Source organism: Procambarus clarkii, chromosome 24 (genome assembly GCF_040958095.1).
Source record: "Procambarus clarkii isolate CNS0578487 chromosome 24, FALCON_Pclarkii_2.0, whole genome shotgun sequence".
Lineage (NCBI taxonomy): Eukaryota > Metazoa > Arthropoda > Malacostraca > Decapoda > Cambaridae > Procambarus > Procambarus clarkii.
The window spans coordinates 4,192,860-4,210,407 of record NC_091173.1 but is presented as its reverse complement, the minus strand read 5'-3'; the positions used below and the strand labels follow the sequence as shown (position 1 = coordinate 4,210,407).

Here is a 17,548-nt window from a genome sequence, read left to right as displayed (position 1 = left end):
CAGGAGAGTACTGGAGAACAAGCAGAGAATCACTCGCAAGACTCCGGGTCAAGGTGTCAGTGACCCAACAGGCAGCATGACGGAGGTAAAAATGGCGACTGTCACCCGGAGACAAGGGAACAGCAACCAACGATCCCGTTCAAGACGGGTTGGAACCCGGAAGACACATTCAATGGTCCCCCGAGCCCAGACAGGGGTTTCCAGGGCCCGTAGGGTAACAACTACGGGAAGCCCGGGCAAGGTGTTGCTAACCGGTTAAGAAACCCAAACATAACAAGAGGGTAGATTATAGCACTGAAAACCCCTGAGACGTGTACAAGCACGGGGGCCTAGCAGAGGGCCGCCAAACACTACCAGTGGAACTATAACCACCTTAGGCAGACCCCCACCAGGCAAGAAAATGAAAAACAAAAGAAAAACCCCGCAAAAGTACACCGTCTCCAGAGGCAACAGAAACCGGCCGCTGCTTAGGTGGCAGGCTGCGCAACACCTTGACGCCCTAACCAGCACAATACCAATCCCTACCCAGGGCCAAACAAGGGCCCCAAGCCCCAGCTGGCCTCAAGGGCGAGGCAAATGCCGAGCAGCAAGAACCTCTACGGGAATGGTTCCCGAACGCCCCAGGGAAGATAACCCTGTAACGCAAGGGCAGTACTCACAGGGCGCTTAGGGAAGTCAGCCACTAAGCACATGCAGCCCCGGCACTGATGAAGTACTCCTGGCCACCGCACACCACAACACACGGCAGTGAACGCCACACAAGGCAAACACCGCCTAGGAAACTGAGGCCAGAGAAGCGTCAATCCCGGTTGACATTAGCGAACGAACTGAAGCTTGGCAGCCGGCGCGGTAGGTCCGGGGCTCCCCCCTCCCCCTCCCGGGGTGGGGAGGGCTGCGCGGACGATCGGCGCGGCAGTAAAGTGTGATGTTTGCTTGTTTGCTTGTTTCAATGGGATTGTAGGGAGTTTTCTACCTCTCTGTTCGGTTTTTGTTGTAGTTTCTTACCATGTGGGGTTTGTTTTGTTACGCCTACCTTTCTGGGTGCCTAACCCCGGTCGATGGCAGATAAGGAAAACCCCCAACCATATGGGGTTTTCCAGGGCCATTGCTCCCTGAAACCTCTCTGAAGGGGCCAGGTTCTGGCGCTGGTCCCTGGTAGGTCTGAACTCCTTAGCTAATGTCCCGGTCTAACATAACACACATTAGCCCGATAAGCTCCAGGGAGCCGTAGGGGCTCCCCACAGAAAAGGGGCGTTGGCAGAGCCTTCGCCAGATGAGGTCTACTCCGCCCGAGCTGTCAGATGGCAGTTGCCACAAATATATTATTACCTAATTATTTCAATGTCTCTGATTTTTTCTTAGTTTTTTTGCAGTAATATTATTCCATACAGTGAATTGTGGTATATTTATATTATAAAATGTGTGAACCATCGCTGTACTCAAAATTATGGTGTGCATATTAGTGATTCAATTATTATGTTCATAAAACAATAAACAAATAGTTTTGCTGTTGTTACACTATATACACAGGTTATATATAAGTATTTGCATGTTTTGTACACTATAACGAACTACTAAGTTGGTCTTGTGAGTCAAAAAGCAACGAGGAGTGACCGCCAAACACCAGCGAGCCACTCGCTGCCACTCCCTCCCTCAACACCACCTCACTCACCCTCATTCACCTCCTACAATACTATTTCTGTATTTATTCACTATACACAGACGTTATATATACGTATTTACATGTTTTGTTCACCATAACTGTACATCTAAGCTTGTATGGTGAGTAAAGGCCACAAAGACGTAGCTACTCACACAGTCAGCTGATCGGCGGCCGCCCTCAAGGCCAGACGCACTAATATTTGTCCTTCAACAATATTGTTTGTGGTGTTATTACGCTATATACACACATTATATATAAGTATCTACCTGTTTTATTCACCATACCTGAACAAATAAGCTGGTATGGTGCCCAAAGACTATTGTGGTCACCAGTAAACAACATGATAAGTCGTGCAGACGACGCCACCGCCCTTACCAAAATGGCGGCTCCCAACCTACTCCTCTTGCTGTTTATACCCTATATACACACGTTATATATAAGTATCTACATTTGTGTTCACCATATCGAACCACTAAGCTGGTATGGTGAGTGCAGTCAATAAATGGTGGCCACACACAGTCAGAAGACGACACCACAACCCTCCCTCGCACAGCCTTACGCCTCCCTCCATGGAGCACAGCGCTAAATATCACCACAATCCTGCTATTATCAGAATCCTGGTCAGTTTTATCACAGTCAGGGGGCTTCAGTAATACTCTCACTGCTAAATAATAGCAGTATCATATATATTATGGTATTTGTAGGCGATGCTGTGGTCACAAGCTGAACAGCGGTGCTGTGAGCTCGTGCTGCGTGCGCCAGCCTTGGTGGCTTGCTCAATACTGACGCTCTCACACCCAAGAATGTTGGCCTGGATTTTTTTTCTAGGTGGCATCTGGCAACTATCGGTCGTGGCTGTACTATAGCTGCCCCTATCCCAGGCGGGGAGTTTAAATTATAGCGCTAGACACGAAATCATATATAAATGATGTGCGCAGTTTCGGTTTTGTCACTGATATCATTTATATATGATATGCGCGGTTTGAGGGTTAATAGGAGCAAGTGAACCAGCTAGCAAGCTCCCAATTCAATTGATCAGTGACTTCCAGGGCATGGGTTGCTGTCATAATATGATAAGAAATGCTTTCTGCTACTTACATCCAAGCTAATGGTGCATGATGTAAAAATTTAGCTTTCAAAATGCCAGAAAGCAGAGAAATGGTCCTTTACAATACTGTACATGGAACTGGAAATTCACCCAGACCTCCCTCCATGTAATTACCTAAGTGTAGTTACGGGATGAGAGCTACGCTCGTGGTGTCCCGTCTTCCCAGCACTCTTTGTCATATAACGCTTTGAAACTACCGACGGTCTTGGCTTCCACCACCTTCTTCCCCTAACTTGTTCCAACCGTCTACCACTCTGTTTGCGAAAGTGAATTTTCTTATATTTCTTCGGCATCTGTGTTTAGCTAGTTTATATCTATGACCTCTTGTTCTTAAAGTTCCAGGTCTCAGGAAATCTTCCCTAACGATTTTATCAATTCCTGTTACTATTTTGTATGTAGTGATCATATCACCTCTTTTTCTTCTGTCTTCTAGTTTTGGCATATTTAATGCCTCTAATGTGGATAGCCAAGCATCTGAACTGTCATTACAGACAATGACAGTGTGCCAATATAAATGCAAAATGCTAAACAGAACTTGCATAGCACAACCCTTCAATAAGCATTGGACCTTATGCCCAAACGAGCAAGACCCTAAGTGTCATAGTGAAATTACAGTACTTCTATAATGCCTCTCCCTTCTCCAGGTCTCTCCTTGCAACATAGTCCTGAGGCACCACCAGAGACGGGAAAAGCCTTAAGAGGAGTCCACTTTAGGGAGGAATTGTCTGCATCACAAAAGATAACTCTGTCCACAAACAATCTTCACAAAACAACAAGCCATGGAAGATAAATCTAAAACCACAACTGAAACAAGTTAAAAACAATGAGACAAGATGACAGGCAAGTATGCCCAATAAGAGTGATATGAAACAAAACCTAGCCAGGGCACCAGGCAAGAGTAAAGACTGCGGGAGCACTCGACATCCTAGATGACTTGTGGGGTGGTATTTTGATTGGGATACTTTTAGGTTTTGTTTGGTATTTGTTCATCCCAAACATTTCTGAGTCTTGAGTTTTCATGACCCTCTTTTGGTCTGTTTGGGTAGAGGTTTCCTCTACGTGTGTGGTGGTGCAGGGGCAAAATTCTTGTCTTTGCTTAAGGAAGGTTGGCCTTGGAAAAACTACTTTCAGTAGGTTTTTGTTAGGCTTAACTATATTCCTTGGATAGCTCCTGTTTATGTGGACATGCATGTGTTGGGTGGAATAAGGTGCGGTTTTATCAGTTTATGTGATGATAAACCAACAATATTTATATACAGAGTATAAAATTGCTCAAATTCTTAATTTAATGATTCTGAATCAACTACAATCTTTCCTGTAAATGAAACAAGTTTAAGGGGCCGGGAAACAAAAACATATTTGAATTATGTGAAAATTACTAATAAATGTTCAACAAATCTCCAACTTATTGACTTCACCGTCGTGGAAGTTTCATCCCAATATTTTCAAAAATAGATTTTTTACGATGTTTTTAAAAAAAAAAAAAAAAAAAAAAAAACGGTTTTGTTGACAAGGAAGAATATAATGCAGTAATAAAGAGATGCAAGCACCTGTCCGACGCACAAAGAAGAAGAATAGTAATAACAAGTGTCCACAAAGTGTTACTTTCACCAATGTCCATAAAAACAATTTTTTAGGGGAAGATGTTTTTTTTTCTTTTGTTTATTATCTGATTTTGTTGTAATGTTTACATCCTAGAGACTGCATACCCGTCCTTAACTATGTAAAGATATAATGTAATTGGTCAACAAATACATCAGCCACAACTGGCAGAACATGGGACTTTGAATTTTTTAGGGGGGGGGGGTGATTTTTCACATATTTCAAACTCTATTTCTTTGTCTCTTTAGGCTGTTTTGATGATTAGGGACCAGATTAGGGCTTTATCACTTATATAAGGTATACATATAAATCTCCTAAATCAATATAATTATCCCTAGTTTTTTTGGGAGGGGGGGGGGGTATTTTTTCTTGACTTCATTTCAACACCTATTGACCTACAACTTTCACACATTCGAGTACGAATGCCAAACAATGTTTATTAAAACATACAAGTAAATTAAAGAATTAGAACTACCTTATTCATTATCGATAACTTCAACTTCAATTATTTCTAAAACTAGAATTTCAACTTTGAGTCGGCATCAAAAATCAAGTTTCTGACCGATTCTCACCATTTTTACATCTAGTGAGCACAGCTGTCTGTTCTTCAATCCTATTGGATTGTTTTTTCATAAACCCTAAATGTTGGGAGTTATAAATATTTCAGTCTAAATTTGACGCATATCTCAATTGCCATATTGAATTTTTTTTTATAGTAAACTATACCGAATACTGTACTATAATAATAACAAATAAAAATGAAGATCATATGCTCTTTTTGGAGCATAACACCACTAAATGACAAAAAAATTGATATTTTATATTTTTGATGCTCATTTGAAAATCTGAAATTTTCTATATTAAATTTTAAAATTTTTTTTACTTTTTTGTTTTTCAAGTTACGTTTTTCAGGTATCCAATCGATTTAACGGCCTATATGGGGCTGTACCCTGGTCGTTATTTCCGGAGCTCCAGCATTTCCGAAGTTAAGTGTTGGTAATTTTTCAAGTAACATTCAGGTAAGATATATTATGTATGTACAGACTGCCTCTTGGTCCACCACTCTAGTGCCTTCTACCCTGTGACGTCACAGATTCACGGCACATTGTTTTGATTTGTCAAGAGGCTGGAGTGTTCATTCCGTGACTTTGTTGGACATATCTGCACAATCAAGGAACATTCGTGCACCATGTTGGCTCCAAATGCACTCGTTGTGTCAGTGATGGCTGACTGGTGGGTGGATGGGCAGGCAGAGTGGGGAGGCGGGTATATAATTTTGGTTGCAGATTTTATTTAGTAATATTATTAGGATCATAAAAAGTTATAAAATACTTGTTTCATGAATGCTTTATTGTATTAGATGAAGATTCTCCAGGCTGTTTCTGCCTGGCAATCTACTGAGCCATTTCCCAGAACGGTCTTGGGGGGATGGGGGGGGGGATGGGGGGGGGGAAAGGCAGGAAATGAGGGTGTGGGGGAGAGCAGGAGTGTGGGAGTGGGGGAGAGGTGCAGTGAGGGTGAGTGAGGGGACGATAGAGGTAGGCGGCCTGCTTGCCATGTGAGGACCCCCTGATGCCAAAACAAACCCAATACCGACCTTCAGTAATATCGACCGCCAGACCGTTATATGAGGCTCTAGATACCGGTCTCCCAAACCGGTCGTTATTACTGGCAGATCGGTATAAAAGAGGCCGTTAAATTGAGTGGATACTTATTTAGACAAAGTTGGAGCATGTGCCAAGTAGATTATGTACAAAAAATTTGAAAGCGTTTGAGCAAGATTGACAAACCTGATTTCCCGGCCCCTTAATGAAACATTAAACTAAAACTAATAAATTTTGTATAGCATAGCTCAAGTATACAGAATTCATATACATTTACTAACCCTCCAGTCGCAGGCATGAATCCATGTTTCAGTAGCATCTGGAGTAAGTGCATCTTGAATTTCAGGTACTGTGTCATACATTCTGTATTTCCACCGACTCACGTGCACACGCATCCCAAACCTCTCATGCAGGCTTCGGTAGACATATTCATAGCCATATTTTGCTATAGAAAAATGAAAAAGGTAGTATTCAACTAGATCCAGCTCAAAAATATTACAATTATTGATAAAACATATACACTAATAGAACCTTTAATATAGTAATTAAAACAAGCTAATAAACACAATAATTATGACCTCAATGGAGAACAAAACCCTCAAGCTAGTTGATTACATTCTATGTTTAAATATCAAAATAAAATTTTATAACACAATAAGATAAAACATTACATGAAAACACAAGTATACAACACACCACAGCAACCTCCTGGAATATTGAATTACCTAAGTATTGGGAACAGGGTGAGGGTTACAGTGGTGTCCCAGGTTACATAAAGGTTCAGGGAAGTGTAAAAACCAAATATGATACAATAAAGACGTGAAAGTGGGTGAAAATAACCAAGTTGGAAAAGTTTGTTTTCTAGAACACCGGGGAGCCGATGACTGAGCAGACAGAACACTGTACGCGTGATCCTGTTTTCCCGGGTTCGATCCCGGGTGCCAGTGAGAAACGATGGGCAGAGTTTCTTTCACCCCTGATGCCCGTTACCTAGCATTAAATAGGTTCCTGGGAGTTAGTCAGCTGTCACGGGCTGCTTCTTGGGGGATGAGGCCTGGTCGAGGACTGGGCCGCGGGGACACTAAAGCCCCGAAATCATCTCAAGATGACCTCAAGATAGAACAAACTATTGTTAATAACAAGGATGGCTGCCAACACTACCATGAGGAATGTAAACACACCAACAGATGATTGTTTTATAGGATTCTCACCACAAGATATAAGGAAAGGAGGTGTTCTTGGCAGGTTAGAGATAATTGAGGATATGCAAAAGAAGTATGAAGAAAAAGTGCTTAAATTGGAAGAGGGCAATAGAGCTCTCAGGAGTGAGCTTTGCACTCAAAAAGGGAGTATTCTTCAGCAAGGTAAGATTATTACTGCATTAATGGACAAGGTAATAAATCAGGAGGAACAAATCAAGGAACTAGTGAATGAAGAATAAATAAGAAAATAGACTCATATAGTGAACAACTCCAAGTGACCCTGAGGGCTAACAGAGTTATGCAAGGATCTGTGACTGAAAACTTCATTGACAACTCACATAGAGGAGATTAAGAAAGAACTAGAAAAGTATAAGGAAGAAATAAGAGACGTATGTACAAGTTGTAGAAGAGAAAGAGATGATTAAGGTAGTGTGTTTGGAAGTCAAAACAAGATATGACAAACAAGAAGCAGAAGTAAGACGAGCAATTAGGAAAGAACTGGTAACCAACAGTAAACTAGTACAAAACACTGCAGATAGAAGTAAGTCCATAATAATTTTTGGATGTTTAGAGAAGGAAATTTCATCTAGGGAGCACAGAGCAACAGAAGAGAAGAAAATCATAGAAAAAATACTAGGATCAAGAGAAGGCCTAAATTGAAAGGTACATGTCAGTGATTTTAGGAGGATAGAAAAATATGAGAAAGACAAGAACCACCCCTTAACCACTGGACTGCGCCAACCGAGAAAACTCGGTCGGTGGGAAACTGCGCCAACCGAGAAAACTCTTCTTGATTTTTTCATACCCCATTCAAAATTTGTGCCCGGTTGGTTGTGTTCAAAATGGACCCTTAGGACCTCTGGTGTGAGGCAGCCACCTTGGAAAAAATTTCCAGAATGCCCTAGGGCTACTGGCTGGGTTAGTACTGAGTGAGCAACCATGGGTGGCGCATGCACCTCTGGCTCCCGAACACCAGTCCGAGGTGTTGAAAGATCAGGCGTTGTCGGCGGAATTCACACCTTATTGTTTGAAGAAAATAAGGGTCATGATATTGGTGAAGCTAGGCACAATAAGGACCTAACACAAAGGTCGGATGCAAGTGATACAGCACCTATGAGGACGATACAGCAAGCGTACCAAGTTGTAGCTCTGAGCGCCACCATTGCCCACCTATGCCATCTCCAATTTATATAGATGATACATAGATGAATCACTTTCTGCATTCAGTTATGATGCATCTGTTACAAGTAGCATAGATGAACAGTGTTAGCAGCATCCATGGTGGTGTTTTCTATAGATATTTTCAACAATAGCTGATTCTATTGGTGATGGACACTCATTGAGGCTGGCTGAATCTCTTCCAGACTGCCCGAATCTCCTGCAGATTGATGGACATTCTTTGAGGGAAGCTGAATCTCTTCCTGTATGGGACCTTACAAAGCGATATTTTCAAGACCTTACAAATTTATCTTTTCCAATAATCTTTTCAATACTACCTTATGTTTTACAAGCTTGGCTACAAACCACCTACAAGTACTAAAGCCAAGGGTGTACGTGAGTGCGATATTTGTAAGCACACTGAACGAAGAAACAGTAAGCGAAATTTATCTATACCTGGTGCAACAAGAGCAAGGTTGCACTGTGCACCATGGACTACTTCACTGATTATTACTCACTTCCGAAGTATTGAGTGTGTAATACAGTGTGTAACTGTATAAATTGTGTGTGAAACTGTACATATTGTAATTTTAGTGAATATTTAGTGAACAAGTAATATTGCAACAATAAACATTTATTGTGGACACATTACTGACACATGAATCACAGTTCCAAAGAACATTATGAACGTTCTACTGTATACATATTGTAAAGGACACAAATATGCATCATATACGATAAAAAACAAATAAAACTGCACTGGAAATACATAGAACAAATAATTGAAACCAGCGTTGAATGTAATGAAATGCCATTTTCTGGGTGAGACTATGCTAATGTCAGACTTTGGCATCAGTCATGTGTATAGAGTTCAATAGGCCTACTAGGGACCACGAGCCAGAACCTGTCCCCCTCAGAAGAGGCAAGGGGAGCAATGGCCTATAGAAACTCCCGTGTGGTTGGAAGCATTCCATGTCTGCTATCGACCAGGTCAGGCACCCAGAAAGATAAGCATCCCAAAACAAACCCCTATTCTGGTGAAAATATTGCTACCAAAAGCCGAACAAATGGACAGAACTACCCTAAACGAAACAAGCAAACGATCGTGACGTCACACATCGCCGCTCCGTTGTCTGCGCAGCTTCCCCCTCCCCCGGAGGGGGAAGGGGGAAACCCCCAGAACCCACACGCCAGCTATCCACCCTTTAGTTCTTAGGCTGGATGTCAAAACACGCGAAAAAACCCCGACCGGTGGGAGGGGGGATGCCGGGGAGCCTCCAGGTCTCACCCAGAAAATGCTCTTTCATTACATTCAACGCTGGTATTCTGGGGGAAGCCCCGTCGGCTCCCCAGAGCTAACTACCCACAGAGGAAAAACATAGGGACTTACCCGGGAGGCGGTTGCTGCTCACCCCTTAACTCGAAGTCGAGACAACTGGCTGCAACCGCCGACCCAAAGCAACACAGGCCCGACTCGGCCCAGGAACGTTCACAAGGTAACGAGCAGCCAGGACCCTGTTCAACCGCCAAAAGCCCCACGCCCGAATGTCAGCCCATGACATGTTGCCAAATACGGCAGCAAGAGCAGCGAACTTACGAACATCATGGGCACGGGGATAGACCGCAGGCTGGCTAGCCTTAATAACTCTACGGACGACCTGGAAGACCCGCACCCACGAACAGGGAAGAAGGGGAACTGGATCAACCCAAAGTGTGTCCCCAGACACAGAAGTTGTGGCGCACAAATAACAGCGAAGAGCAGCAACCGGACACAGAACATGGTGCACCCCCGGCCTAACCAACCAAGCATCCACAACCCAGGGACTCCCTATGGAAGGCAGCAGTCTCATTCTTCGCGAGAAAAGAAGGAGACGGCTGCAAACGAACAAAACCATCACAAAGACCGAAAAAGCAGAAACCCCTGCATGAAGCATGAAGCTCACCAACCCGACCCCCAGAGGCCAATGCCAACAGAAAAAGAGCCTTGGAGAAACAGTCCTGAACCAAAGAGGCCACAACAAACTGAGGAGAAGAAAGATAAGAGAGCACTCTGTCCAACGACCAGGATGGCTCAGGCGGTGCATGAGCAGGCCAGAGGTGAAACGACGCCCAAGACAGCTTGTGAAACAGCGCAGAAGTAACATCAATACCGAAAGCCAGCTGAAGCGGCTCCGCCAGTGCCGCACAATACAAGGCAACAGTGTGAGGCATAAGGTGACGATCTTGGAACAACCAACAGAGAAAGGACAACACCACCCGAACAGAAAGCGAAGTACAACGACGAAGACGCAGGAAGATACGGAAGGACCGCCAGGAAACTTCGTTCTGCCCTGATCGACCCTCCATCGATCAGGGCAGTGTGTGTGTGTTAGCTGCTGATATATGTAGTGTTTTTGAAGATTGACGTACCCGGGATTGGCTTGTGATGAGTCAAGAAGCTGTTAAAGAAGACAGTGATGAGTCTATGGTGAAGTGCTGTTGGCAAGCTGCTAGAGGCTTCTGCCAGGGTGTTCACTACCCCTGTATATGATTGCTTGAAACCCCTGTCAGCGTGTTGCTGAAGCCCTCTGCCAGTGAGTATCTGGAGAGCGAAGGTAGGGTGTAGGCATATCGTGATACTGTGTGGGTGGACTGGCCCATGTAGAAGGTGAACTCGCCAGTGTTTGCCAGTGGACAACGTGACAACGTATACCTGGAATGTGGGTTCACTGGGTTTGATGAACACTGTCATTGTGTTGTGCCCTGAGTGATAGAGGCATTATGTACATACCTATAGTAATAATCTATTATAATATATATAATGGTGAAGATGTAAAAATATTGGTAAAGGGAATTGTGTCTTGCTTATACCCCCTCCCCTTTATTTATGCAGTGCACTACTGCTTGACGTGGCCAATTCTTGAAAGCTTACTACCGACATGAGGTCGTCTATAGTAAAAGAGTTTATAACATCAAGAACCCAGTTACTGGCCCATAGTGGCCGTAACAGGAAGGAGTGGCTGTGTTGATAAAAAAACACACCTGAAGATAAGAGAATTAATAATTGAAAACCCTCGAGATGTTGACATAATGATATTGCAGGTCTGGAATCAGGATGATAAGCTGATAATTTTAAATGCCTACAGCCCACCAGCAAGCAACACATGGACAAAGAAAGAACTAGATGACAAACGAGAGGGCCTCATAATGGTCATGAGAGAGATTACGGTAAAGGCAGACAAAGATAAATCCCGATTGTTGGTACTGGGGGAATTCAACTTTAAGGCAATAGACTGGGAGGCCTACGAGGCAAGAACAGAGGACATTCGGATGGGCAGATTGGTAAACCTTATTTTGGAGACATTCACGTGTCATCACGTAAAGCAGGCCACAAGAATGAGGGAGGGGATGTTCCGTCAGTACTGGATCTAATATTCACCAGGAAAGAAGAGATATTTCACATCCAGTACCTTACTCCCTTAGGAAAGAGTGATCGTGTCCTGTTCAATATTAAATATGCCGTGTGATATAATCTAGTAGAGAATGGGAACATTGAAACAGTTGTTAAGCTCAATTTCAAGAGAGGAGGCTATAGGGAACTTTAGATATTTTTTTCATGGGTATAATTGGACAGACTTGCTGCTAGGCAAGGAAGTAAATGAGATGTATGCCAAATTTTTGGAAATATACGATGAAGGCACACAAACATTCATACCAAAACAGAGATACAGACCTAAGAAACAGGGTTGGTTTAACAGAAATTGTGAGAGGGCCAGAGATCAAAAGACACAAGCATGGAATTATTATAGGAAGAGGCCAAACCCCCAACATACCAGCGATACAAAGATGTGAGAAACAACTACACATCAGTAAGAAGAGAGGCAGAGAGGAACTTTGAGAATGGTATAACAGCCAAATGTACATCAGATCCAGGCCTTTTCTATAAATTCATTAAAAGAAAGTTGCAGGTAAAGGATAATATTCAGAGATTGAAAATGGGAGACAGATACACGGAAAATGAAAGGGAAATGTGTGAAACATTAAACGAAAAGTGCCAAAGAATTTGTACAAAATAAGATCGTCAGAGAACCAGACACAATAAGAATTCCAGAGAACAACATAGAGCACATAGAGGTGTCTAAGAGACGAAGTGAAACAAATTCTCTTGGAGCCAAGTAAGAACAAACAAGTTGGCCCGGATGGAGTTTCACCATGGGTTCTGAGAGAATGTGCACCTGAGCTCAGCATTCCTCTTCAACTGATTTTTCAGGCATCCCTGTTTACAGGAGTTGTAGCTGATGTGTGGAAAAAGGCTAACATAGTTCCAATCTACAAAAGTGGCAGCAGGGAAGACCCCTTAATTATAGACCTGTATCATTGACAAGTGTAATAGTAAAAATATTGGAAAAAATAATTAAAACTAAATAGGTAGAACAATTGGAGACAAACGATATAATATCAGATCGTCAGTATGGTTTTCGATTTGGAAGATCCTGTGTATCGAATTTACTCAGTTTCTATGATCAAGCCACAGAGATTTTACAGGAAAGAGATGGTTGGGTTGAATGCATCTATCTGGCCTAAAAAACCAGCGTTGAATGTAATGAAACGCCATTTTCTGGGTGAGCCCCGGAGGCTCCCTGGAGCTTATCGGGCTAATGTATGTTATATTAGACCGGGACATTAGCTAAGGAGTTCAGACCTACCAGGGACCAGCGCCAGAACCTGGCCCCTTCAGAGAGGTTTCAAGGAGCAATGGCCCTGGAAATCCCCTTTGTGGTTGGGGTTTTCCTTATCTGCCATCGACCGGGGTCAGGCACCCAGAAAGCTAGGCATAACAAAACAAACCCCACATGGTAAAAAACTAAAAAAAAAATGAACAGAGAGGTAGAAACTCCCTACAATCACAAGGAAACAAGCAAACATCACACTTTACTGCCGCGCCGATCATCCGCGCAGCCCTTCCCGCCCCGAGAGGGGAAGGGGGGAACCCCGGACCTACCGCGCCGGCTGCCAAGCTTTAGTTTGGAAGCTAAGCTTCAACCAATGCGAAAAAACCGCCGACCGGTGGGAGGGAGGGTTGCCAGGGAGCCTCCTGGGCTCACCCAGAAAATGTGTTTGTGGCCGCCACAAACTCTGCAACGCAAAGCCGAGACAACAGGTCACAACCTGCAACCCAAGGCAACAAGAACGCACAAGAGCAGACGCGCATAAAGAATGGGCAGCCAAGAACCTGTGCGACGCTCAAATCCCTGCGCCCGAAATGAGCCCTAGACGTTGCCAACACAGCAGCAAAAGCTGCAAACATCTGAACAGCACGGGCGCAAAGACAGACGGTAGGCTGGAAGAATGAAAAACTCTGCAGACGACCTAGGAGACATGAGCCCGGAAAAAAGGGAACGAGGGGAACAGGATCAACCACAGCGCATCCCGACACAGTACGCAGGCAACAGCAAAAAAACACAACCGGACAACACAGGACGCACCCCCGGCCAAACCAATCAAACATCAATAACTCCTCCGGAAAGCAGCCATCTCGACCGTCGCCAGGACGGAGAAAGTCAGCACACGTACAAATCTTCCACCAGTACCAAAGAGCAGAAACCTGAACCGAAGGGGCTACCACAAACTGAGAAGATAAGAAGGCACCCTGATGAAGGACCAGGACGGCTCAGACGATGCATGAGCAGGCCGGAGGTGAAACAAAACACGAGAAAGCGTACGAAACGTCATACTGTTGCCAAGACGAAGCTCGCAGGTGGGACACCGTCAACAAAGCTACCTGAACACCACAGAGATGGTGATACCCGCGTCAAAAAACCAGACGCGAAGAGCCGAGGAGAAGGCCGAACCGAAGGTCACGTACAGGACCGATTCGAACTGCCGAAAGAGGCGGAGCCGTGGAAAAACGCCCTGGGTTCGAACACCTATCAAGCAGCGTCTGAAAATAAGTCTGGGCTGGCCACCAAGGAACCATAAGGACTGCTCTCGTTGGAATGGGCTGCAACCGAGCCAGAACCCGAAGCAACAGCTGGACCCGGAGACGAGGAACAGGTACCCCCACCTCGACCAGTCCTGCCAAAAAGCATCCACCGTGAATGCCTCGCAGGTGGGAAAAGGCGCCACATGAAATGGGCAACGCCTAGACCACGCCGACTCGAAGACGTCCACGGCCAGGAGTCCATACGTCCGACAGAGCCAACAAAACGAGTCGGCGACGACTGGCCAATCCGTGAAGAGAGGAATGAACTGGGACAGCTGTCCGCCAGGACGCAGGACACACCACGGACATGAACCTCACGGTTAGCCAAAACCCTTGTGGTTCTGGCAAGAACCGCCAGAGAACAGTCCGAACAGAGCTGAATGGTAGAGCACCGAGTGACCCAAACCCTCCGAAGCGCAAACCAGACAGCCACAAACTCCCAAACAGTGCTGTGAGCCCGACGGACGGACAGACTCCACCAACCTCGGCTGACCTGGTGAGCACTGGTCACAAAGCCCCAGCCGAGAGATGACCCGTACGTGAACACATCGAGCGAAGGCTCAGGGAGGTGCCAAGGCACGGAACCCCGAAAACCCCAAAGAAGAAGCTGGTGACGCAGCACCAACACAAGATCCCCAGAGGAACGAACCCAACGAATGCAAGAGGCGGAAGGGGAGTCACCGAAGGAACTAAACAGACGCTGAAGCCAAACCCGACTCAGCGGGCAGACCAGCATGTCAAAGTTCAGACTCCCGCACAACTGCTCAAGCAACCACTGAGCAACCCGGGACCACCTCATGTACAGCCGAAGGCAGGACCACAGCCGCAGTAACACTTCTGGAGGGAAAAACGAGTGGCCCAATAGCCCTAAACAAGGCCCAGGTCCGAACCCGGGACAGAAACAGATGGAATGGCCTCCAGATCACCAGGAAACCAAACCCGGCGATCTGGAAAGAACCACACCCCTGGCGAGCAGACAAGCGGACTGACTGGGAGCCCACACCAGCCAGTCGTCGAGGTAGGCCAGACACCGAATCTCAGACTCAGACAGGGCACCAAAATCCGGTAAAGATGCAAAAAAATATATACCAAGTGCCCATTATAAAATAGGGAAGGCAACAAAAGCAGCAAGCCTGAAGCCCCACCACCAACTGTGCCAGTCCCAGAAAACTGGAGAGGAACGTACCAAGTTCTTGGAGGTCCAGGGCCCCCATCCAGGCACCCGGCTCCAACAGAAGCCGGACAGGAGACAACAGTCCTCCGAGGAGGGCATAGAATCCAGGGCGCAGACTGAAGAAGTCCAGAAGAACTGCAGATGCAAAAGGCCCATGACTGCAAGGAGCAGATAGGAACCCCAGAAGGATGGGGCGGATCGACCACGTCCAACGCACCCACTAAGATGACATGACGAAGCGCAGGGGAAGAAGCCCACCCCGCCAGCTCTGAACTTCTCCCCCCCCCCCCCAAAGGGGGAGAAGCCGTCTAACGACGCCACCAGAGGCCGGAAGACAACCAAAAGCGCCCACCAACAGCGGGACCATGCGAGAGGTAACAGAGCAAGCTGCTTCCCCAGCGCCCCCGCCCCGTCAACCGAGAAGGGAACAGAACCCCGTCCGAAAGAAAAAGTACACATACATATACACATTATGTATAGACACATACATATACATATACACAAACACACAAGATATGTTACACACACACACGTGTGCAAACCCATGTGCACACACACACACAGCATACACATGCACATGCGTACACACACACACGTGTGTGTTTAGGAAGTGATGTGGTGGAGGCTGACGCCATACACAGTTTCAGGTGTAGATATGATACAGCCCAATAGGCTCAGGAATCTGTACACCTGATGAATGACAGTTGAGACGCGGAACTAAAGAGCCAGAGCTCAACCCCCGCAAACACAACTAGGTGAGTACATACATTGCAAAGGAAAGTACCAGTCGCCGACCAGTGGGCAGAGAGCACCATGCAGGCCAGGCAAAGAAGGCACAAAACTGCATCAAAAGGCCAACCTCGACAACAAAACCTCAAAATCCCAGCACGACCACAACATGTGCCAAGACCCAAAAAGATCAGTCTGCAAGCCAGGAAGACCCCGAAACCCCAAAAGGCAGAACCGGGTCACACGAGGAAACAAAGCCCCCTGAACCCACAAAGGGGGCCCAAGAGGAAGAAACCTCCGGAACGAAACCAAAGAACAAAGAACGTGGAATGCCAACGGCCATACCATGTTGAGAACACTGCTTCTCGTCCGATCAGCGAAGTTAAGCAACGTTGGGTTTAGTTAGTACTTGGATGGGCGACCACCTGGGAACACCAAATGCTGTTGGCAATAATGTTGTGGGAGCCGGTCGGCCGAGCGGACAGCACGCTGGACTGTGATCCTGTGGTCCCGGGTTCAATCCCGGGCGCCGGCGAGAAACAATGGGCAGAGTTTCTTTCACCCTATGCCCCTGTTACCTAGCAGTAAATAGGTACCTGGGTGTTAGTCAGCGGTCACGAGCTGCTTCCTGGGGGGTGGAAGCCTGGTCGAGGACCGGGCTGCAGGGACACTAAAGCCCCGAAATCATCTCAAGATAACTCAAGATAACTCATGATAACCTAAAGGAACCCAGAATCGAACCAGGGGGAGCCCAAACCACCACATTTGCTGGCGGAGAACACCACAGAAAGGCAAAGCACAGCCCCCAGACAGAACCCCCCTGGGAAAACGGTCATAACAGACCGAAATCCAAGGGACAAGGTGTGGGAGCAAGCATACCAGCCAGGGGACACTGAGTCCAAACCCAAAGGCCCAGACCCAAAACAGACAAAATGGAAAACCCAGTGTAAATTCAACACCCAAACGTTCCCAGAGGAACAGGCAACTGGCAGAAAACACCAGAAAAGCAAAGAAATGACAACAGGAGAATAAAAACCCCTGAAAAAAGGTGAAAACTCACCCCAGAAGCTCGCTCGCACACCCAGTCGCATGTATACAAACCGCAACGCTGCCTTGGTGGGCCACGCCGGCAGACGAAAATGGCCGCCAGCAGGGGCTGTGACTGACGCTAGAGATACAAAAACACGCCAGCAAAAGTGGGAAGCAAACAGACTGGATGGGCGAAAAACGCCGCCCAACAGCAGAAAACCCCGGCAGGGGCAAACCGCCCCAGAACTGCTAGCAGGCATCCCCCACAGCCCCGGGAACCAACAACAGAGGCCGCGGGGCAGAGCCGTCCTCCAAGC

General features: G+C 46.0%; 1 protein-coding gene and 1 non-coding gene across 5 annotated transcripts in view; one reads left to right on the top strand and one right to left on the bottom strand.

The window, feature by feature from the left end:
- The window catches only part of LOC123761792 (protein artemis), a 134,778-nt gene that overhangs the window by 72,118 nt on the left and 45,112 nt on the right, over positions 1-17,548 (bottom strand). For all 4 annotated transcript variants that reach the window (XM_045748000.2, XM_045748004.2, XM_045748002.2 and 1 more), the window contains exon 4: positions 6,259-6,422. In XM_045748000.2, coding sequence (XP_045603956.1) covers positions 6,259-6,422 — 164 coding nt within the window. The remainder of the gene's footprint in view (positions 1-6,258; positions 6,423-17,548) is intronic.
- On the top strand, positions 16,534-16,652 carry LOC138368290 (5S ribosomal RNA). Its single transcript, XR_011229565.1, has one exon. It is a non-coding gene; the product is annotated as a 5S ribosomal RNA (ribosomal RNA).